A 25,664-nucleotide genomic window follows, 5' to 3' on the forward strand; every position below is an offset into this window, starting at 1 on the left:
TTGTTTCATTAGATGACTGCGAAGTTAAAAATCTGCTTTCTGAACATATTTTCCCCCATGTTTGGGGTACCAAAAGTTTAGGTGTTTGTGTTAAAGTGTTATATACAGGGGGGTTCTAGACTTTCAGCAGCATACAGAAAATGTTCACTATGCAATTATTATTATTATTATTATTATTATTATTATTATTATTATTATTATTATTATTATTTTAGGTCCTGCATCACTATCAGCCCCTGAACTTTCTGCATTGTTGAAAGTACAGACACACACAGTCTTTGGCACCTCAGGGGTGTAATCTGAATGCTGTGTAAACCACCTTAAATCACCAACTCCAAATAAAGATTCAGATCAGACAGAAATCAAAGTTTGGACATAGGTTTGGATTTATTTTTCTGCATTCTAGAACAATACTGGAGATTTCAAAACAATGAAATAACATATGGCATAAGGTAATTAAGTCAGTGGTTATTTTAAAACATGAAGGTCAGATGTTCTGGAACAATTCTTGCAAGAACAGTATTGTCAAGTGCATTTGCAAAACCCATCAGGCACCATGATGAAACTAACTCTCATGAAGACCTTCCCAGGAGAGCAAGACCAAAGCTTACCTCTGCTGCAAGTTCATTTAGAGTTAACAGCATCTCAGATTAGAGCTGTTATGAAGCCTTCACAGATCATATGCTCTAAAGCAGACATATCTCAAAATCTCAAAATGATCATATTATTATGATGTACTATAGAAAGAAAAAAAAAAGAAAATACCATGAAATTAGCATTAGTGTGTTTTGGTTGGTAGTGTAGAGTAGCTTGGCATTACCATGGGCTGTCCATGTTTTATTCCAAACCTGAGAGTAGTTAATAAGCACGGTAAAGACTCCGAACATGACTTACAATGCTGAAAACAGTCTTTGATTTCATTGGGTTTATTAAGAAACCGTGTGTTCTTAATGTTATGTAAATGAGTCTTTATAAATGGTAATTACACATCAGCGATCTAAAAACCTACAGTATAATCACGAAACACAGGCAGTTACATATCTCCAGTTCAAACTAATAAGGACATCTAAACCACTACCAAACACCAACTACAATAATTTAATATAAAATACAAGTGATAAATACGTAAAGTATGTGCAGAAAACGTTGCCTGTCTTTGTGCGCAGGGAATCTGAGAATAAACAGTGTTAGCTATATTGAGAATAATGAGTCATCCTATTCACAAGGAAGTAATCGGTGTTGAATCCAAATTTTTGGCTGTCAACCAAGGAAAAGTTATTCTCTCGCTTCTCACATGAGAGCACACGCTGTTGTAAATGGAAGCACTCCATGCCCGCGTTTGTCAGTGTGTGACAGGGAACAGTGGGGTCACTGCATTTCATTTTAGGAGTCTCTGTTATTACCCAAACACATTCCAGGATCTGTGTATTCACCATCAGCTTATGACTGTCATTGTCAAAATGAGCTTTACCACCAAGCACAGTTTTATATATATACAGTATACATTAATTCTACACCTTCTACTATTTAGTACATTCCAAACCAAACAATGGAATTCAGATCATCAGGCATCATCATAAACATTAAGATTTTTTTTTTTTTTTAGTTGGCAAAAATGACAATGGATAGCATAAAAATAGCATCTAATTGTATCTGGAGATGCATTCCTAGATGATACTACTAAACTCAAACATAATTTGGTTTCTTTATTTTTTTACTGTACGTTTACACAATAATGGGCAAAATAAGTCTGAATGTAAACGCAACCCATTGGTCTGTCTGTTCAGTTCAGAGTATAGTGGGCTCTTCACTAGTCCTGTGTTTGTCTGGGCGCTCGAGCCTTGCCACGCCGTTCACCCCCATGGGAATAGCTCCATTTGGACGGTGCACCTTTGAGCTTCTTCCTCTTCCTGTCAGATGCACACCACACCCTCTCGCAGTACTGCTCCACCCGCTGGAAGTTGCTGTAACCGATCAGCTGCATGAATTCTTTATACCAGAGCTTTCTGGAGGAAGGGGCAGATGGGAGGCTTGGGAAAGGGCAGGGGGAAGAACGCAGTTGGGCCTCGCTCTCATCATTGTCTCTTCTGTGGAACAGACTCTCCAGTCTGTCCTCTTCCAGCACCTCCAAAGTCACTCTTGATATGGTCTGGACGAAGCCATGCTCCACAGACTGGCACAGGTACACGCCGGTGTCAGACTTCTTGGTTGCCAGAAATAACAAGCCATGAGGCGTCTGAATAACGTTATCAGTGTCTTTAATCTGAGGAAAGGGATAGGAGTTACTTTTACAAAATGTGAATTTTGATATGATTCATTTATATGTTTTAGTAGCTTTATGTGTGTTAATTACGCAAATTATAAAAAAAATATGATAGAAAGTATTTGTGATAATAATAATAATAATAATAATAATAATAATAATTCACAAATTGCTGTGAAACTTATTTGGACATGCTTTTTTTGGGGGGTTGCCACATAGGTTAAAGGACCCAACAGTCACCCCCGCTGATTAGCAACCCAGGGCCTCAACCATCTAAGCCATCACTGCCCTATTTGGGTAAGCTACTAAAAAAAAATATATATATATATTTAAAAGTACTATGTAGTGCCAGTCTTTACATCTGGAAACGCATCTGGCATTAAACCTACGCCAAGTTGTGTGCGGATCAGATCATCATCAACAACAACAACAATAATATAATAGCTATATTTTTACTTAGTTAACACTCAATCACTTCATTTAGATGGTGTAGACAGGCTGCATGGTGTAATTGATATTAAAGGGTAAAAGGGCATTAAAGTTTGACACACTAACTCTCACTTGCTATGCCCGTTATCCTGTACAGGGTCACTGGATGCCTGGAGTCTATCCCTGGGGACTCAGGGCTTGAGGTGATGTACACCCTGTATGGGGTACCAATCCATCATCAGGGCACAAGTACTGTACATCCACTATGGGCAATTTTAAATGCCAATTACTCTAATCTGCATGACTTTGGACTGTGGGAGGAAACCAGAGTACCCAGAGAAAACCCAGCAAGCACAGGGAGAAACTACGTGAACGCAGAACCGAGGTGGGAATCAAACCCTTGAGCCTGTAGGTGTGAGGCCATTGTGCTACCACCACCATGCTATAGACCTATAGGTCTATCTAAAGAAAAATTGTATGATGTATGTCGTATAATTAGAATATTAATAATATTATCCTAATGTACAGCAATAAATGTAGAAGTTTGTTTTTCTTTTTTTGCTGACTCTGTGAGTCTGAAAACTCGAACTGGTTTAGACAGCCATGAATAAAAGGCCTATTATTATTATTATTATTATTATTATTATTATATATTTAAAAAAATAAAAAAAAAGTTTTAGATTTTTTTGTATAGAAGTATGTGTGTGTGTGTGTGTGTGTGTGTGTGTGTGTGTGTGTGTGTGTGTATATGTGCGTGTGTGTATACCTCTTCCAGGTCTGATCCCTTTATCATGTACCATGTAAGTAAAGCCTGCAAGGATCGGGCTCTACACTCTAACAGAGTGCTGTTCTTTTCCACCCCATACACTAATTTCTCTGACACACTCTGAGCCTCTGAAACACACACCGACATTTAATTTAATTGACTTTGACTGAGATGCAAAATAAAGAAAAAAAAGAAAAAGACAGGCATTCTTAACACTTTAAAACATAGTTGCTAGAATTAAAGTCAGAGTTAACCCTAACCCTGAACGTTTTGCTCATAAACATTACTAGTCATTACGATCTTTGTTAATGGAGTCTGAAGCCATTTTTCTGGCCTTAGCTGTTTTTAAAGATCAAGCAATCTCTTCACGCACCATTCAGCTGAAGCCCATTACACTGCTGCACTGCATTGCCATGACGGACATCCTGCCTTCTGAATCGCCTGGAGAGAGAGAGAGAGAGAAAAGCGAGGAGAAGCATTGAACTCTTTCAGCCACAATCTAAGCATTCTTTTTGACATTCGTTTGTCAAGTGCAGAATAAAAGAACCACAGAAAAGAACAAGAATGCAGGGGGAAAATGAAGAAGGCAGAGAAACAGAGCGAGAGAGAGAGAGAGAGAGAGAGAGAGAGAGAGAGAGAGAGACTGTCACTCCCCTGCTGATGGTTCATCTCAGAAAGAAATCAACTGAGGACAGCTTATCTTTTCCGTCAACATCCTGCCTGTGACCGCTCTGACGGGTACTCAGCACTGATTACTCGTGATTTCCGTCTCCGTTTGTACGTGCAGAATGAGCGTTTGATAAGCATTAGCATGTGTAGGAGGTGTTAGCATAAAGTGCTAACGGGATCAACCTGATGGCTGTAAAATAACTGGCAACATCGGATCAGGGAAACGTCCACGTGAACCCTTTACTCTGCTCTGATGAACACGCACACAACGCACAACTCTTTAAGCAGCACAGATTCTATAAACTGACACATTAATGTCGGATCAGATGGAAGGCTAGAAACTGGCAGGACTGCACACACACATGCACACGCGTACATTGTGAAATAGCGAGGCAGTAGGTGATGAGTAGGAGACATGAGACAGCAGGAGGTGTGCTGAGTCTTCACACTTCACGCTCCCTCACCAGGAGCACGTCTCCATCTTAGCCTCTTTAATGGCCGCAATTAAAACCCCGTGTGCGTTTCTCTGTGTGCCGCAGCACTGGAGCATCTGGAGCAGGAAGATTTCCGAGCCTGTACACGTGAGTGTGGGATCGCAAGGTGTGATCGGAATGCTTCAGTCTATCTGTGTGTGTGTGTGTGTGTGTGTGGGTGTGTGTGTGTAACCATCCTTTAATGAAATGTGAAGGTATGTTAATTACATTTTTTAAACCACCTCAACATCTGTTAGTGTGGCATAGGAGAAATAATCAAGATGTCATTCTGTTTTCCACTAATAACTGCCCTACATTTGGTCAGGTTTATGTCACATCCAGCTCCTATTGTATAACGAACGGACAGAGTTCAAGTGCACAGACAGACAGACAGATAGATAGACAGATAGATAGACAGATAGATAGATATATACCTCTTGTGTGTGTAAATGCCTGCAGGCATGTATCTAGAGCATGTATGGCCATCCCAGGCACAGTACGGATCTCTGGCTAGGCAGCAGTCAGCGCAGGCGGAGCCATACAGGCCACATTGGTGCACTTGAACCTGTGCCACTCCCAACTCCGAGCCAACGTACAGGTGTTGCTGTGGCAGAAAAAACTAAGTATGATTACCCAATTACCTCCATATATGGATATGATGGTAACCACAATAAAAAAGCACAGTGGGATATAGATAATAATAATATGAAGAAAAGATTTATACTTTTTATTTAATTCTATTTCATATAAATTGTGTAAGATTTTTTATGAAATTGAATAAAATATAAAAGTATTAATCTCTTCTTTATATGATAATAATCATTTATATATATATATATATATATATATATATATATATATATATATATATATTTTTTTTTTTTTTTTTTTTTTTTTTGCTGTTACTGTTATATCACTTTCATCTTAAGAGCAATGTTTTAGAAAGTAACTGTTTACTCCTTATTACCATCTAGTGGCAGGACCAAGGACTAAATTATATTCCTTTTTTCGCTGCATTTTCATGTTCTCAGGGTCACCTGGTATTAGCACAGGTTTTATGCCTGGTGCCCTTTTTGCCACAACCCACTCATTTCCCCAAGCTTGGGACTGGCATTAAGGATCTCCAGGTGCTGGGTATTGTACAGTATTTGGGCATAGAGCTAAGGCCCAACAGTGGAAACCCAGCAGTGGTGAAGGCTCGAACCCTGACCCCCCCAGTCAGCAACTCAGGGCCATGACTACCTTTAAAAATAATATTAAAATAACTGAAAGTGTCTTACCCTTTTATTTGAGATGATAATTTCTGTAATGGGCACTGGAACCTATTATAAAAGGATTAAAAACATCAGCATAAGCAGTAGTACATATTAAAAACCAGATACAACCAGTAACACCTCATCTTCACTACTGTTCATTTACCTTAAACACTTGTAGCTCCTCCAGAAGCACTTCTTCGATCGTGTTGGCCTCTTTGTTGAAAATGGTAATCAATTTTAACACTGCTGAATCATCTGTGCAAGAATAAATAAATAAATAAATAAATGCTTAATTGCTGGGTGTAATATTATTGCTGTAATAAACATCTGTTTGATAGAAATGCATAATCATCTAGTTTAATAGGTGGCACATAAATGTCACATCACCTGTTCCAATGAACAGAACATTATAATGTCCATCCTTAGCCTCCACTCTGTCCACAGCGATCTCGGTGAGCCTGCGTCCACCGTCTGTGTCCAGGAGGATTGGTCTCCTGTGGACCGGGTGCACTGGCTGGAACATGAGCGGATGAGAACGCACGAAACGCAGAACCTCATCCGGATAGCCTTTAGAACTGGAGAACTGACCACCATTAACCTTACTGGCACACTAAAAAGAGGAGAAAATAAAGAGAGAGAGAGAGAGAGAGAGAGAGAGAGAGAGAGAGAACATGCGTTTCCTGAAAAACTGTAGGCTAGATAGTGTTTTGCTTAAATAAAAATGTGACCAGAATAATTCTGGTTTTATGCTGATTTTAAGCTAGCAACTTTGATACCCACAAAAATGTACTGTATTTCACTGACATTGTAAAACTATAAACAAATAAAAAGTATAATGTTTCATGTCAGGATGTGCCGCTGTTGGAAAGTAATTAACTTTGGGATGCTACAGTGAATGCTTCAGCTCTTTCATGTACTGTGGCTCCTATTTTTCCCTGAATAAGCCCGTAAATAGTGTAATTTATTGCTCATTTCTATGGGTGCCAATAATTATGGATGACATGGTTTGTTGCTATGGTATTATTCCTGGAGCTATTTGTTCAGAAAAGCATTTTACACGCCCTTGCCTTTTATATAACCTTTCAGAACAAAACCATGATAAAAGTCTTACATCGGCATCTAAAAGGTCGGCTTTTTCACGCACAATCATAAGCCCTAATTGCATGTGCTCTAAAAAAAATTCCTATTTCAGCCCCTCTGTGTTTTGCTCTGTTATCAGTTTTAGGCATTAAAAGCCTTTGAAATTATGTAATAAACTTCCAAATTTGATTTATCAGAAAACCCAGAAAATAAACCCATCATTCTGCACCTCACCGGGGAAAAGATACAAATATAAAGCCCTTATAACTTTCTGCGGCAAACTGTTATGAAAAGGAATGCAGTTTATGGATTATTAGGTGTTGTGACTCACAGATCCAGGGCGAGGGTATGGAACCTTCCCTTCATACACACCCCAGTGGTGGTCAGAGTGCTCTCGATGCGCAAACGGACCATTAAATGCAGCTCGGATCTCCTCCATGTTATACTCACAAACTGCATAACCTTTAAACACGGCACTGAAAAAGCAAAAAGCAGTGTTTTTTTAAGATGTGAAACTGAACGTTGCATGAAATTACAGAGCATGCATGCTAGTGAAGTTATTACCTATAACTAATAACTAGTAATAGGGAACTAATTAACTAATAAGAACTAATAAATAAGTCATTTTAATTACCAGAATATATACAGTACAGAGACATGGATGTTTTATAGTATTTAGACTTACCTGGATGTGCTGAATAGACCAAAGATCTCAGGATTCTTTTCCTCCTTCCGCTTCAGCACAAAGATATCCTCTATCCATAAACACATATAATCATAATCATATATAATTATACATACACTGCAACGTGGAATATTTGAATTTTGTATTTTTTTTTTAACTCCTATATATTTTGGATGTATTATACAGTATAAGGTTTAAGAAAGAAAAACACTGATTATGGCTTTAAAAAATGAAAAAAAAAATCTCATAATATTAGAATATTTAATTTCGAGTTTGAGTAAATGTCTACTCATGTTGGTCCACTTTATCAACACAGCTTACAGGCTTATAACTGCTTACATTGGCTTGAAGATGCCAAATTTCCCTTGCTAGTAGGACTAAACATACTATAACTGGTTTGCTGACTGGTTTGCTAATACTGTGCTTGACTCCCCAGCCTACTTGCCTGACCCGAACCCCAAAGAAAATATATGGGCTGTTGTCAAGAGGAAATTGAGAATCACCTGACCCAACAATACAGATACTATCAAAGCAACCTAGTCTTCGATAAAGTCTCAGCAGTACTACAGGCTAAGCACCTTCATGCCATAGTTTTTCAATACGTCTGTATTGTAGAAACTTTTTTATGGCTTAATCTTAGAAAATATTCTAATATTTTGAGATACTGGATTTTTGATTTCGATAATCATAGAAATTAAAGGCTAGAAATATCACTGGAAAATTCACTTTAAACCTAAAGAATCTTAAATTTATGAGAGTCGTGTGTGTGTGTGTGTGCTAATAATATGCAATATATATATATATATATATATATATATATATATATATATATATATATATATATATATATATATATATATAACAATAAACTGCCTGTACCAACAAGCACTGTGTTATCCACTTCTTAAAATCTAAACAGCGTAGAAAAATTATGTTATTACTAATATAATGTTAAACCTCAGTATTTGTAGAAGGCATTGTTTTATGTATGAAACAGCATTTATGAACTGCCTAGCAGATTGTTCATGTTATTTAGTTCTTGTATTTAGTTGTGTTGATGATTACAGTATTTGTGTATGAACTGTGGTTGTGTGCATTCTGAAATTTCTTTTTTGTTTCACTCAGTCACACCGAGCAAAATTATTCATGTATCAACATATGAAAATTAAGGCTAGAATTTCTAAATATGAACTCAAAAAAGGTTTAAAAACTAGAGACATTATATTAATGTGCAAAAGCTATACAGTACAAGGCCAGAATTCTTTTCTAGTGAAGCTCTTTCACAAAAGAGACCAAATAACACAGCTCCGTCCTCAAGCCAGAGCCATGATTTATAATTCCTTTTGGTCTCTATTGCCAAGCTGTGTTCACTGCCAGGATTGTATTTTTTTATTTATTTTTTTTATTTCGCCTAGTCACTTTACTCAGGTAGTCAACAACAGAATACTGCAGTATACAGCATTGTATGTGATGAGATCTTTGTTCAACTGGTCCTGACACTGAACAGTGTGAGTCAGTCAGCTGGGTGTTGTCCTACATTCACACTAGGAAGTGCCAAATATGCAGGTGTCCATTTTTTTTTTCTTTTTATTTGCACATGGCACAAACAATGACTTGACTATGTGACAACTGAGAATTTTCTTTTTCTTTTTTTTTTTTAGTTTTATGCAGATTAGGTCTGATGCATCAAGCAAGCAATCCAAAAAAGCTGGATCAAATTATTATCTTCTTGATCTAAAGAACTTCCAATTTACCCATAACCATGGTTTCATGGTTATCCTGTCATGCAATAACTGATTAAATTTTTAGAAGGAAGAAGTTTAGATGGAAGCTTGCAGACATCATTGGTGCCTTTGATAAGTATAAATACTGTACATGGTACACGATCTTGCTTGCTTTGTGCTTCTGCAAAGACAGGAAGTCTAGCACATAAGATGTGAAAAAACAATTAGTTTTCACACCAGTTAATTATTTAATTTGTGTTTTAACTACTGAGCCTTCTAAGCTTTCTTTGTTGATGCAGGGTCTTCCAAAAGTATTCATACCCCTTAAGCTTTTTCACATTTTGTCACATTACAACCACAATGTATTTTTTGTGATAGGCCAACACAAAGTGGCACATAATTGTCAAGTGGAAGGAAAATGAGCTTCAATCATTAAAAAAAAAAAAATCTACAACTAAAAATCTGAAAAGTGTGTTGTGCATTTGTATTCAGTTTTACTCTGATATGCCTAACACAAATCCAGTGAAGCCAATTGCCCTTAGAAGTCGTTTACAGTATATGTATCTATCCATCCATCTAGGAACCGACTGGGTACCGTAGAGGCCAGTGGTGACCTTTGTATTTATTCCCGATTTGTATGACCATGGTAGGATCTTCGATCAACATTAACACGCCAGCATGTCTTTGGACTGTGGGAGGTAATCAGAAAACCCAAAGGCACACTGCCTGAAAACTCCAGGCACACACACCCGATGTGGGAATTGAACCCAGGACCTGGAAGTGCAAGGCGACAGTGCTAACCACAGTGGGAAGAAAGAGACAGAGGGAGAGCTGAAACTTGTTTTACTCATCATCTGACTGACTTACAGAAGAGCAGAAGCATTTCAACCCTGTAAAAACAACAAATGTTTTAGAATTCTGAGGATAACTCATACTCAAGCCGCTTTAAATGAAAATACAGGAATAACCCCAAACTCTACAAACTGTTCTCAGAATCTTACATGTTTAAAGAACACCCAGCTACGGAGGTAATATATTTAGCTACAGAGTGTGCAACTCGACTGATACAACACCCGACCCCCTTGCGCTAGCTTACCCAATATAACTTGAAAAATCCCTGTATGTGAGGAGTATGCTATACTGCATCAGCTTCTGCACACGGAAGGAGTTTGCCCCTCCATAAGAGCACTTCCTTTCATTGGTTCACTCTGTGCATACTGATTACTGCCATTTTATCAAAGCAATTATGTAACCAAAACATTCCCTCTGGTTATAGTTCGGCTTTCCATATGGACTCGACCTTCAACATAAAATATGATTTTCTCTAAATGCCAGCTAATATTAGTGCCTTAAACTTTGCCTTAGAGATATAAACGTATGATGAAACTCACAAAATGTCATTTTAAAGGCTGTGACATCAGACATCGACTGTGTGGGATATCGTGTAAAATCAGTCTAACTCTTTCAGACCATTATTACTGTCTCAAAATGTGCGAGTAAGGTCATGTACAGACTGTCTCATCATGGAATGAATCAAGCGATGATGCACAGTGATATATCGACCACAGACAATAAGATGCGCATGCTATTTTCAAACTTCTGAATAAATCACTCCTACTGACTGTAGTGCAACCTCGCAGAGACAAAAGATAAAAGACAAAATCAAGTCTCAACCATCAGTCTCGGAATCTGGAAGTTCTGACATGTCAACTAAGAGAGAAGGAGTGTCATCCAATGACTCTCTCTCCTACTCTTCTTCTCCATTGTTTACTTAATTTTAGAGAGGGAGGGATCATCGACACTGGAAGATACAAATATTCTTCCCTCAGACTGAAGAAGCTACTTGGATGAGTAATAAAACGTTTCAAACTGACAAAAAAAGACGGCAGATTGACATAATTCAACTTTCAGATAACCTCACCTGAATCACTGAGACAGACATATCAGTCTGGAAAAAAGACTGTAAGTGATCTAAAGTTTGCCGTTTATCAAAAGAACTTTTATACATTAGTACAAAGTATAATTTCTCCAGGATCGCAGTGTTTCACATAATGTTATAGACAGTACTATACTGTTAGGCACCATTGTCTCACAGTTTGATGTTATTTATATTTTTTGGCTGTGTTATACTATGGCATGCCATTTAAAGCCAATATGGCTTAATTAATTAATGGATTATTAAGTGCTGCTTCCGAAAATTCCACATTTTTTGTTTTCTGATATAAGTATTATATATACTATAATATTTAGTGTTAAATATTAAATAAAAGATTTAATAACCTTTATTATCATTTTTTAACACCAACAACACCACCACAACCACCGCCAACAACAACAATACATATAATAATAATAATAATAATAATAATAATAATAAAACATTATTTGGCTTTTTAAAAATGGCAATAATTAACAGATGATGCACAATCTAAAAATAATTAAATACAATCATAAAATAAGGGAATGTGCTGAATGTGGGTGAAGTGCTGTTTTACAACCTAACAAATAATTCAAAAATAAATTAATTTATTATATATACAGTACTGTGCAAAAGTCTTACGTACCATATTATATGCTGTACAAATTTTGTTATATATGTTTATTATGTCTGCCTAATTATGTACAAAATTATTTAGTATTTTCATATATAACTTAAAAATTAGTAAATAAATAACACTACAGGAGAATATATGCATGGCTGGAAAAAAAAATAATATTGTACAAGTCAGACCAGTTTTCAGATGGAAACAAAAAACCTAATGTCCTGCTATTTGCCTAAAAATTTAAAGGAGCGAGTGTGACAAAGTTACCAGAAGAAATTCTCCAGCAAACTCAGCGAAACCTAACAACTTTTTTTCTTTCGCTCTTTTTAAATTTATTTTCTAGTTCAAATACAAGTGGGTTTTAAGTCATGATTTAGACTATGTTAATAAAACTTGTGCTTGGGATGCTTCTAATCAGCACAAATCTGGCAACCATTGAAGCACAAACTGCACACAGGTACTTCACGTAACTTGATTCTGAATATGAGGAACTTTTCCATGTAAACATTAATATAACCATTGGAATTCAGTTGATGGTAAATCTGTGTGTGGCCCTGTTTTTATAACAAATGTCTTACAAAGAACTTTGCCGTGTTACTTTAAACTTTTTCACTCTTCTGTAAAACCATAAGATTTACTAATAATGTTTCTTACCCAGCTCGTCAAAGTGGGTGTCGATGCCATTGGCTCCTGCCACTGAGCATATCAAACGAGCCTTGAGGAAAGAGCTCCACTTGTTCACCAACATCCTCTGACCACCCTGATCATTCTAAAAGACAACACGACATGTTACTTAGCACTGTTTCTCTTAACACTGCCTTTTTTCTCGTCTATTTAAAGTGGATTTTGCCATCCTTGGTCTTTTTCCTTAACATTGTCGACACTTACAGCACATACACGAGCCACCCTGCTGTAGACAGCCTTATTTGCTGCCTCTGTGGTAGATACTTTCTCAGTGAAGAAGAAGTAAACTTTGTCATCGGCGGGGTCGTCATTATCTGGAATCACTACTGAACCAACAAACTTCGGCTCTGACAAAAAGAAAAAATAGGGAATATGTTAGATCAGCCAAAGATCTGACCAATGCCTGTCAAACAAGACCTAAACAATTGTACAATGTACACTCAATCAACAATATGGAATCTGCTGTACTGTATATATTTAAAATGAATGCTTGGTGAGTGATAACTTGGTGAGTGATCAGTCTTGAACGGCGCACTACTTAAGTTAAGTAAAAGTCTGATTATTTTCATTTCAGAATAAATACACCTTACTGCCAGCTGTTTTCTTAAAGTAATATTGATTTTGTAGACCTTTAGCCCAGTTTAGCTGAGTTCCTTTCATGAAAAATTAATTTTTTAACCCACATGTGATCATGTCAGTAATGTGATAATATCAGGGATAACCCCTAGAGGGCGCCTTGTGCTCAGAGACACTTTTGTTTTGGACTTTAGGTCCCAGAGTGCACTTCTGCTCAGGTGATGGGACACTGACCTGTTCCAAATTTGTTCCAAAGGTTTCCTTATAAATAGATTTGTCTTGGTTTATTCCCTTGTCTTGAATCTGTGTTGTTCTGATTAGTTCATTTGTGTTGGAAACTGTTCAGCTGTTCTGTTCAGTGGTAACCTGTGTTGGTAACTGTTCTCATGCTGCTTTTGTTATTTTGTTATATGTTAAAAGTCTTAAGTCTTTTAATAAAGAATAAAGTCTTAACCTCTGCACCTACAGTATGACTCACCTGCAACAATCCACATGGATAATGTGAAAAAAATTATAAACATTAAAAAAATTAAAACATTTTTTAATTGCACTTTAAATTAATAATGCATAAAATCTATTAAAATGCCCTACATTTGAAAATGAATGAAAAAATAAATGAATAATTTTATGAACATTATTCAGAAATGAATCAGATGAAGGTCATACTATATGTTAAAATCACATAAAATAAAAAAAACATAAAATCACATCTAATGATAAAAAATGTAATGTGAAAATAAACAAATAAAAAAACAGAAATCATATGAAAGTGCTTAAAAATCATCTCTGTAAAAACAACACAGAAATGAAAAACACATGCAGCATACTGTATATAAAAGATCCACATGTGAAAAAAAAAAAAACATAGCATGTGAAGCATCTAAAACCCATGAGTAAATTTCACATGTGCGTGATGATGATGATGATGATGTGATTATGCACACGAACACGCACACACTCATGCACTGGAGAGGTTTCCACGGTGCTGTGAAATCTCAGTTTTGGACTGTTTGTATGACAGAGGCAGATGGCTCACTGGGACTAGTTGTGACTGTGTTTTAGCATTTTTCAGCAGGTCTGATGGGTCTGTCTGAGACAGAGTGGGCAGAGATAGATGGCGTCTGTCATGCATGCCTTTTTGCTTTTCTGTATGATTAATGGCACACACTATGGGGGGGCTCGAAATACAAGAGCCCCCCTACAGGTGAGTACTACACTCCTTTATTCTCAGACACACAATGCCCCTCTGTGGTGTGCATCAGAAATACAATAAAACACACACCACACACACATGCACAAGAAAGAAACAGTATAAAATTATTTAAATATGCATAAAATACAAAAGCGGGGAAGATAGCTTTATTACATCTTCAGTGTGCATTACTAAAGCTCTGAGTCTTTGAAGCATAGTGTGTGGACATGAGACAAATAATAAACAAGCTCACAGCATAGCATCAATGCAATTTCCAGACCAGTTCATTCGTGATAAGTTCCATGCGTCGTTTAATTTCATTTAATTCACATCTCTACGCAATTTTGGTTTCAGACAGAGTGCTAATTTTTGTTTAATGCATAATGCATTTCAAATCCTGGTGCGCTCCTAGTTTGTAAAATCTCCTTGTTTTTTTTTTTAGTTTATATACATGATCCAAATGATCATTAAATTACGCAATCTGCCTTTTTTGATCATGGATGTAAGCCATGTAATTTTAAAAAACCTTTACTATTTTTTACCAGCTATAATTGTCTAACTACAATATTCAAGATGATGGAACAGGTGGGACAGATTAGAGCCAACACACCAAGAGTATTTTTCCTCTTCTACCAAAAAAACCTCACAAAAGCCTTGATATTGTCCAACATACAATTTGTCAGTGTCTCAGTGTGTGCCTCTGCTGCTTCATCTTGAACCAATTTGCATGTTCAATTCAAGCTCTTTCTCAAATCATGATGTCTGAGAGCAGAGGTTCTCACACTTTTTGCAGCCAAGGATCCTATCAGAGCAAAGGAATTCCCAAGGACCCTATTATGATAAAAGCTAAGGTTTATGCATGATCTTAAGGACAATTGGCTGCTTTACAGCTCCAGGGTCCATTGCTCGATTCTGAGCTTGGTTACGGGTCTGTGAAGAATTTCTGTCCATGTTCACCTTGTGACCGTGTGAGTTTCTTCCAGATTCTCTTGTTTCCTTTCACCTTTTAAACTTATGCTAAATTGCCCTGAATGTGAATGAGTGCGTGAACATGTGTGTGCGTAATGCTGTGTGATGGACTGGTGTCCCATTAAGGGTATATCGCCTCACAACCAGTGTTCTTGGGATAGGCTCTGGATTCACCTTGCCTTGAGCAGGACAAAGCAGTTACTGCTAATAAAATAATAAATTATTATTATAGGGTTTTCTTTCCCTCATAAAGGATACTGGTTTCAGGGCAGATGTTGGCCTGAAACACAGGACTGGTGTATTTTTTTAAATTTAAAAATAGTGTCAGATTTTATTTCACTGGTGCATGTGATATTAAAGAGACTGACACAAATCATGGAGGTTAATATAAAACATTTTTTTTAGAGCTTCAGATGTTTTCAAATATCAAAAGCTTGCTCTATTATTAACAGGATAAGCAATACTGATAGGGAAAACTTTTTTTTTTTTACTTCCTACCTAATTTCTGTCTGTTAAAAGTCGTATAAAACATTGAATTGAATTGAACTGAATTAAAGGGTCATGTGAATGTATGAGAAAATGCTTGTGTAAATTTCCAGGTAAATGGGTAAGGCAGTAAAAGTCAATTAATAGTTTAAATCCTCTCACCATCTAATTGCTGTCTGTCTCCTACTTCTGTCCTGGTGTAGCTGTGGCTGCCGAGGCGATACAGCGCTGCATCGTTCTCCCAGTAATCAGTGTATAAACCCACAAACAACTGATCTCCTGTTGATCCACAAAAATGAAAGATAGTCAAAGTCACTGAACATACCTATTTATATATTTAATATTGAATGACAAACATTTCAGAACAGAAGAGGGGTTTTTAAGCTTTTATTCTGAGACAGGGTGCCAATCCACTGTAGGGCACACGCACTCACTCACATACTATTTGAGCATTTTGGAAATGGCAGTTTGCTTACTTTACTTGTCTTTAATGCAAACTCTGTACACTGACTCACATACTGTAGGACTCAAACCCTCAACAATGGAGGTGGGAGGCCACAGTTTTAACCACTACATCACAATGTATAATAATAATAATAATAATAATTATTATTATTATTATTTTTATTATTTATCCAATATTTTAGATATAATATTGATTTACAAGATCTTTACAAATCTTTAGCAAATTTTAAAAGATTGAGCCCACTTTAGTTGTCATTATTTAATCAGCCACAAGGTGGCAGCTAAAGAAAAGAACAGTAGCAAACTTGAGACATAACCATGCCAACAAAACGACTGTACCAATTTATCATCTTAATATGCATTCCGGAATAATATTTGTCTAAAGGTATGTTCATATGCTAAATAGGGAATTAGCAATCCTGTAAAGAGCTTTTTGACCATTCCATTAGCATAAAATGACTGAACTCATTATTACCAACCTATATTTCCCAGTTTTTCCCCGTCGTATGAAGTCTCTTAATCTGTTGACCCTGGCTGAGAGAGATGATGGATTTGACTAGAAGCTCTTATATGAAAATTCAGGGGAGGTAGAAAGCTTGAATAGCTGGAAAGCCTTCCTACTGACTGCTAGAGGCTTGAAACACACACAGCTCTCATTGTGGAGCTCACACACTTTAAGACGAGATAGATAGATATGGAGGAGGGGTGTTTATGAGAGAGAAAGCAAAGACAAGGAAAAGCTGTTTAACAGTGTTATTGAGTGCTTACTGGACACTGTGGATGTTGTGGGGCTGTTGGGGTGAAATGGGGATCTCCCTCTGCCGCTCTCAATGTGCTCGGTCTCCAGCTGAAACGCTGCGTCCTGATAAAACACACACATAAACAGCACATTAAAATAAAAAGTTTCTTGTCTACTAATTTACAATAGATAACCCAAAGCTGCCAACTAACATGCGTTAAGATCAAGACTCACACAATCATTCTTCTTCACATGATCTCACGCCACACATCCAATTTCTTACGCTTTTATATTCAAAACAATTTTCCAATTTTCAAATATTCAAAACAACAAGAAAAATCATTAAGCTCTAAGCTATAAACGCCTTTCATTTAGAAGTCAAATCATTGATCCAGCATGACCTCAGTTCATAAGTGTATTGCAAGCAAAGACAAGCTGCTGAAGAGAATGTACTGTAGGTGGTTTGGCTGGTGGGTAAGGTGGGCCCTATTTAATTTTTTTGTTTGTTTGGGTGAATATTTTAAATGTCAGTTGTACCAACAGTCACATGCATCTGTTGTTTCTCATTAATTCTGATAAAAATGTACAGAACCTAAGGCATGCAGGGTCAGCTAATGGTGGCTTAATGGTTAGCACTGTCACGTGGCACCTCCAGCATGCGGATTCGAATCCTGCACCAGGTCTGTGTGCATGGAGTTTAAATGTTCTCTCCACGATTGGTGGGTTTTCTCTATTTACTTCAGTTTCAGCGCACAGTCCAAAGACATGTAGGTTAAGCTAGTTAGCATCCCCCCCCAAAAGAAATTCTTGTAGTGTGTGTATGAGTGTGTGAGTGTGTGTATGCATGTGTGTGCCCTGCGATGGATTGGCACCCTGTTCAGGGTGTACTCTGTCTCGTACCCTAAGCCTCCTGGGATAGGCTCCAGGTCCCTGCGACCCTGAATACAGGATAAAGCGGTATAGAGGTGAAAGCATTACCAAATTTCCCGTAGTGTGTGAATGAGTTTGTGAGTGTGTGTAAGTGTGTGTGTGTGTGGTCTGCGATGGATTGGCACCTCATCTAGGGTGTACCCTGTCTCGTGCCCTAATTCGCCTGGAATGGGCTCCAGGTCCCTGCGACCCTGAATACAGGATAAAGTGGTGAGTGTGTGAGTAGTTAGCTTCCTTAAAATTCCTTTGATTGCATGATATAGCAATATTTTTCCTCACATGGGCTAGCTTGGTAGCAATATGACGATTCTCTGTTTAAAATCCTTTAACAATACTTTGCCAGTGGTACATTGCTTTCCAGCTACCTTATTATTTGACTAGTATTTTGTGTTCAATTTTGGTCATTCCTGTCAATTTTGTAATTTGCTTGTTTTTGTATATATTTATTTTAGGTTATAGTATTAGGAGCATTACTTTATAAACTGTTGCTTTTTGCTAGCACTTACTGCTATTACTACAGTAGTTAGCACTTACTGCTATTATTAGTAAGCTAGTTAAGTCACATACTGTAGCTATTGGAGTGATGATGTTACTAAAATTAACAACCTAATTATTGTAACTAGTTATATGAATTAATTTAGTACATTACAGTAGTTACTTCATGTGTTTAGTTAGCTTGATGGTGTCAGATTTTAATCATGTTGATAGCAAACATGGCAAACTAATAAGCTAGCTGACTAGCTCAACTCATGTTAAAAGTCTGGTCAATGCTGATTTAGCCAAGTGCAACGAATTTTTATTTTATTTATATAATATAAATGTATATACACACACACACACACATTTATATATAATCTTAATTTACTCAGTAACTTTTTTAATATATATTTTAAAATCTCACTTGTCTAAAAGAAGCATTGCAACCTTTTTAAACCCGCAGAACGTGTCTACAAATTCAGCGTGTCTGTGATCTCTGTGTCTTATCTGATTGGATTTGGCCTGTTCTGGTGTGTAGAAAATGGTTTCAAGCCATTCCCATAAACACAGATCTGGAACTGAACGGGCAGAAGATCACAGAGACGGAGGCATCAATCAGCCTGTCAGCATATAATGCAGCCTATCACACACCCTAATCTATTCACACTGTCACTATCAGGATGTATTACACAACCTATCCATCACACACACACACACACACACACACACCTCCATTTCACACTTAGACACTCCATTTTCAGTAATCCCAGAGGAAATATTACGTCGTCCACGTGAATAATGTGGCAGGGAAATGGGAATTTTGGAAGAGTATAAGGCGCTGTACAATAATACACACATCACTTACAGTACAGTGTACTGTACACCTTTACAGCTTGTCCTGTACACAGCAATGCTACGGCCTAAATATATTGCCTTATTAAAAAAAAAAAAGTTATTTTATATATATATATATATATATATACAGTGGTGTGAAAAACTATTTGCCCCCTTCTTGATTTCTTATTCTTTTGCCTATTTGTCACACAAAAATTTTTCTGATCATCAAACACATTTAACTATTAGTCAAAGATAACACAAGTAAACACAAAATGCAGTTTTTAAATGATGGTTTTTATTATTTAGGGAGAAAAAAATCCAAACCTACATGGCCCTGTGTGAAAAAGTAATTGCCCCCTGAACCTAATAACTGGTTGGGCCACCCTTAGCAGCAATAACTGCAATCAAGCATTTGCGATAACTTGCAACAAGTCTTTTACAGCGCTCTGGAGGAATTTTGGCCCACTCATCTTTGCAGAATTGTTGTAATTCAGCTTTATTTGAGGGTTTTCTAGCATGAACCGCCTTTTTAAGGTCATGCCACAATATCTCAATAGGATTCAGGTCAGGACTTTGACTAGGCCACTCCAAAGTCTTCATTTTGTTTTTCTTCAGCCATTCAGAGGTGGATTTGCTGGTGTGTTTTGGGTCATTGTCCTGCTGCAGCACCCAAGATCGCTTCAGCTTGAGTTGACGAACAGATGGCCGGACATTCTCCTTCAGGATTTTTTGGTAGACAGTAGAATTCATGGTTCCATCTATCACAGCAAGCCTTCCAGGTCCTGAAGCAGCAAAACAACCCCAGACCATCACACTACCACCCCCATATTTTACTGTTGGTATGGTGTTCTTTTTCTGAAATGCTGTGTTACTTTTACGCCAGATGTAACGGGACACGCACCTTCCAAAAAGTTAAACTTTTGTCTCGTCGGTCCACAAGGTATTTTCCCAAAAGTCTTGGCAATCATTGAGATGTTTTTTAGCAAAATTGAGACGAGCCTTGATGTTCTTTTTGCTTAAGTGGTTTGCGCCTTGGAAATCTGCCATGCAGGCCGTTTTTGCCCAGTCTCTTTCTTTTGGTGGAGTCGTGAACACTGACCTTAATTGAGGCAAGTGAGGCCTGCAGTTCTTTAGTTGTTGTCCTGGGGTCTTTTGTGTCTTCTCGGATGAGTTGTCTCTGCGCTCTTGGGGTAATTTTGGTCGGCTGGCCACTCCTGGGAAGGTTCACCACTGTTCCATGTTTTTGCCATTTGTGGATGATGGCTCTCACTGTGGTTCGCTGGAGTCCCAAGGCTTTGGAAATGGCTTTATAACCTTTACCAGCCTGATAGATCTCAATTACTTTTGTTCTCATTTTTTTCTGAATTTCTTTGGATCTTGGCATAATGTCTAGCTTTTGAGGTGCTTTTGGTCTACTTCTCTGTGTCAGGTAGCTCCTATTTAAGTGATTTTTTGATTGAAACAGGTGTGGCAGTAATCAGGCCTGGGGGTGACTACAGAAATTGAACTTTTAACTGTGATAAACCACAGTTAAGTTATTTTTTAACAAGGGGGGCAATTACTTTTTCACACAGGGCCATGTAGATTTGGAGTTTTTTTTCTCCCTTAATAACATAATCTTCATTTAAAAACTGCATTTTGTGTTTAATTATGTTATCTTTGACTAATAGTTAACGGTTTTTGATGAGCAGAAACATTTAAGTGTGACAAACATGCAAAAGAATAAGAAATCAGGAAGGGGGCAAATAGTTTTTCACACCACTGTATATATATATATATATATATATATATATATATATATATATATAATTGTTTTTGCTTTGTTTTTGTAATCATTACTTCTTTCCTTTCAGTCCTTTAATTATTGTTTTAAAAATGGCTACATAAACACAGGATTTGACATGAGGCTATATGGGATTATAATGCAAAAATAAAACAATGGTAGACTTTTATGAATGAAATATGCAATTAGCTTAGTAGGTCAGGGCTGCATTTATTTTTCTTCCACTGTCTCCATACCTCTGTGTAATAAATTCTTAAATAGCTATCCCAAATCTAACTAAATGAATATACTGTATAGTATGTGATCATTCATTCATTCATTTATTCATTCATTCATATGTTAACTAACAAGTATGTTGACCACTGAGGAGATAACTACAGCAGTTATACACAAGGAAGCAGTGTTATGGAAATAATATGCTTTATATGCATCACAACCATCAGTGCACCCCTGGGACATGGAATAAGTAAACCAGGAGTGACTCTCTCTCTCTCTCTCCTTCTCTTTCTCTCTCTCTCTCTCTCCCACACACACACACACACATGGTTCACATTTGCAGGGGTCTGTATTTTGTTAATATAGTGTGTGTGTGTGTGTGTGTGTGTGTGTGAGAGAGAGAGAGAGCGAGAGAGAGAGAGAGCAAGAGAGAGAATTTTGAGTAAATAATAATAATAATAATAATAATAATAATAATAATAATAATAATGAACATGCACATGTATATCAAATATCAAAATATATATTTTATATTTAATATTGTTTAATATTGGAATTTTCAAATTGGTACAGTTTATAAGTGTGCTTAGGATATTTAAGTGGCTGTGGTCTAAACCAGAAAACATTCTCTCTCTCTCTCTCCCTCATACCACAATGACCAAGGGAAAACACCCATGATCCTAGTGCGGTGGACCACTCCTAGTCTTAATTAGTCGTTCTGATAAAATGTGGATGTGCACTGGCCCGTTCTCAAGAGTGTAGACGTGTATGATGTGCTACATTTGGTGTGAAAGTGAACAGAAGGCTGCAACATTACCCTGTATTTTAAGGTTTGAGATGCAACCAGGGCCAGTAGGTGTTAGTGTGTGTGTGTGTGTGTGTGTGTGTGTGTGTGTGTGTGTGTGTGAGAGTAGATTCTATCCATTGTGACATTGTGACTTCTCACTTCAGCTCTGTTCTCTGTCTGCTCTTGGATCAGTCCCACTTGTCATTGCATTCACATCTGCATGCCATCACCACGCTTGCCCTCACCTTACGGTGACTGTGTGCAAGTGTCAGCCTGTGTTAGTGTATCAACAGTTATATTTTGTGTGTCTGTGTTTATATCCATCTGTTTTCTGGATTGGGTGGAGAGCAGTATGCTCTAGCAGTAACCTTTGTCATTCTTTGAGCCTCCGAGCCTTCCTCCTAGCCTGAGTGCTTTACCCTTTCGCCTGCAGCTGAGCCCTGGGGTTATCAGGTGACCTGCTCAAACCTGCCTCCTCTAATTACCCTTGCTCTGATCTCCTGCCTCTTACTACAAGCCAAAGGCAAACTAAGGAAATGGGCATGAGAACCTCACCCTGAATATTAAGGACAAAGAAAAAGACAAAGATAAAGTATTCAGTTTAAACTAAGGTTAAGTCTATTTAAGGAAAAAAATAACACATTATGGTTTTTATGATAGTATTTGTAAATTACTAAAAGCATAATGATGTATGTGTTTGTGTTACTGTCATTATCTGAATTATCCATATGATTGTATGTATGTATTTATGTATCAGGACTGTCAAAATTCAGAAACACATGAAGACTTACGATTAATCCAAAATCCTTGAATGTCCTTAAAATGATTTAAAGCCAATACCTTTCCTGACTTTTATTTCTTTCTACATTGTAAAACGATGCTGAAGGCATCCAAAATATGAAATAATCCCCTATGAACAGTTCATGTTAAGATGTGTCTGCTATTTACAGTATACTCCTCTAATTTGAGGTGCTGTGTGTTAACTGGTGATTCTTTTCGGCAGCAGTGGTAAGTTTTGATTTTGCTTTTCTTATCCTTAAGCCAGTTTCATCATGATGCTTAAAGAGTTTTGCAAAATTGAATTTCCAATAGTGATGGGTCGTTCATGAACAATTTGTTCTTTTTGAACGAATCTTTAACATGACGCAGATGAATGAGTAGTCTCGGAGATTGATTCGTTCATTTTCTATTGGGATGCGCAAAGCATCGCAAACCCTCTGTATGTTATAAAAAGGAAACAGAAATGAGTAGTTACCTTTGAGTCTTTTCAGTCTTGAGTCGCTCGTTCTTTTGTCACGTGACTCCCATAGACGCTATACAGTGCAATAGATTCAAAAGAACGAACGACTCCGACTGCAAGATATGATGGTGAGCTGCTCATTCTGTTTATTGTAATATGTCCTTAATTGCATTGTTATATTTTTATAACTGGAACTATAGCCAAAATTTGTGTGTGTATGTATACGTATTGTGGGTCTTTTTATTGAAAACATTAAAATTTATTTCTGATCAAAAAAACAAAATGAACGATATTCAAAGAACCGAGTCACTAAAATGATTCAAACTTCCCATCACTAATTTCCAATACTGTTCTTGCAGGAACTATTCCAGAACAGCTGACCTTATAATTACCACTGACTTTTGTTGTTCCCTAATTACTTAATGCCATACGGTATGTGTTATTTACTAGTTTTGAAAAATCCAGTGTTCTAGAATGTAAAAAATAACTTTAAACTTTCACATCTGAAAAGCTGGCCTCCCAGGAACTACTTTAATCGGCAAATCATACGGAAGTGGTCAGAACTGTAAGGGAGATGTGGCAGTAATGTACAATACCCACTGACAGATGTGTCTCCTCCACAAGTTGGCGACAAGTTATCCATCGATTTTTAAAAATTAGGCATTCCACTTGCTGAACGTTCAGGGGAACGACTGCAGTGGACTCCGAGCCACCTTGGCCAGGATCGTCGTTAAAACATACTGTATACAGTACACCCTTCTTAAAGAGTTTTATTTATTTATTAGGATCAACCAATCATATGGATGCACATGACTTGAATAAAATATTTTTTTTTGATACAGGTAAATGATGAATTACACAATAATTAGGACTGAGTCAAGACATTGGGCCCAAATTACAGCACCAATTTAATCTGTAGTTCTTAATAATTGTAAACATATGTACGTTACATCCCCTATATATGACACACACGAGCCTAAACAGAAGTGGGAGGAGAGTCACAACACAATACAATGATTGTGTAAAAGTGGTTCAGGCCAGCCAGAGGTTTTGAACATATGGAAAAAAAGCTTTTTACCCCTCAGTCTTTTATGTTTCTTCCAAACATTGCGTTTGGCTTCAAATAAACCTCCATTCCCTGTGATTAGCCACTCTGTAATTTAGCTGGCGCTCTCCAGAGAGGATGAGACTGTTTGTTTTTGGTCGCCTGAATGTTTAGTCATAGATTTGGACAGAGTGAGAATGATAAAAGGGCCCATCACTGAGGCCTAAACAGACTCTTTTTTAAGTGGTTGACAATAAAGCCATGACTGTCAACAGCATCACTTTTAGATCAGTCGCAGCCTTGGGCTTACATCTAATCAACCTTCTGTAATTACTAAAGCTCATAGACATAATCAAAATCTATATGGTGGTCGCAACCAATGACTTCACACTTGAGAGTGACATTGTGGTTGAATGAGAAATTCCCAGCATGTTTCTTTTCTGGTGTGAGGAATTAAGCAGGCTCTCATGAGTCACTATGACAAATTCTCCAGCAGAGGAAAACATATCCATTCCAAGACATGTGTTTGTTAATGATCACCAGAGAGGACTAAAGCATTTGACTGACCATCGTGCTGCTTCTGACTACACCCATCTGCCTCAGGCATGCATACTCTAGAACTATTCTGAAAACAGTCTGGTTTCTCTTGTGGACTGAACTTCAGCCTTAAAGCCTTGCTTTAATCATTTTAACACAGCCCTCAGACTATATTTTCCTCATGTTTCTCTGACCAGGAGCATAAACTGTCCTTTGCAGTGTTTCAGTAATATTATTTCAAAGACCCACGCATGAACTTTCTGTCATCTTCAACTGAGGACATGTTTTAATTCTCTCGAGTATTCAAGTGTGCACACCTCTATCCTATTTCCTTCTGTAAGTGTGAACTTTTAAAATTACTCTCAAGTGTGAGGCTACGTACATTCACATTACCAGCCTAAAGTGTCTTAATTCAGTTTTTTTTTACTCCAATGATACACAGATCTGATACACAGATCTTTTTTAGAGCTGCCTGCTTTCATATGTGATCTTACATAGGATATACTGTACATGCCATACAACCTGTATATCCCATACACCGTCATGTGGGGTGTAATCCCTGTTATCCATTATTACCCAAATGAGGATGGGTTCCCTGATTAACCTGGTTGCTTCCAAAGTTTCTTCCTATTGCCATCTCATGGAGTTTTTCCTTGCCACTGTTGCCGTCTTCCTTGGCTTGCTCATCAGAGACAATCTTATCATTTTGATACACATTCACGTTTCATACAAATTATACACGTAAATTTACATATTTATTTATTTATTTATTGCCAGTTTGTGCAAGATTTAGTAAGGTATAAATTTAGTGGG

The 25,664-nt window shown here is 37.3% G+C and overlaps 1 protein-coding gene across 1 annotated transcript in view; it reads right to left on the reverse strand.

Annotated features, from left to right (window-relative positions):
- Positions 1-364: 364 nt before the first annotated feature.
- Positions 365-25,664, reverse strand: part of sema3e (sema domain, immunoglobulin domain (Ig), short basic domain, secreted, (semaphorin) 3E) — a 44,409-nt gene continuing 19,109 nt past the window's right edge. The window contains exons 5-17 of the mRNA XM_053500433.1: positions 17,029-17,122; positions 15,958-16,074; positions 12,777-12,919; positions 12,543-12,657; positions 7,622-7,691; positions 7,268-7,412; positions 6,244-6,466; positions 6,020-6,111; positions 5,881-5,922; positions 5,035-5,204; positions 3,832-3,899; positions 3,459-3,586; positions 365-2,263 (exon numbers count right to left, since the gene is read on the reverse strand). Coding sequence (XP_053356408.1) covers positions 1,811-2,263; positions 3,459-3,586; positions 3,832-3,899; positions 5,035-5,204; positions 5,881-5,922; positions 6,020-6,111; positions 6,244-6,466; positions 7,268-7,412; positions 7,622-7,691; positions 12,543-12,657; positions 12,777-12,919; positions 15,958-16,074; positions 17,029-17,122 — 1,860 coding nt within the window. The 3' untranslated portion in view covers positions 365-1,810. The remainder of the gene's footprint in view (positions 2,264-3,458; positions 3,587-3,831; positions 3,900-5,034; positions 5,205-5,880; positions 5,923-6,019; positions 6,112-6,243; positions 6,467-7,267; positions 7,413-7,621; positions 7,692-12,542; positions 12,658-12,776; positions 12,920-15,957; positions 16,075-17,028; positions 17,123-25,664) is intronic.

This window comes from Clarias gariepinus, chromosome 7, assembly GCF_024256425.1.
Source record: "Clarias gariepinus isolate MV-2021 ecotype Netherlands chromosome 7, CGAR_prim_01v2, whole genome shotgun sequence".
Classification (NCBI taxonomy): Eukaryota; Metazoa; Chordata; class Actinopteri; order Siluriformes; family Clariidae; genus Clarias; species Clarias gariepinus.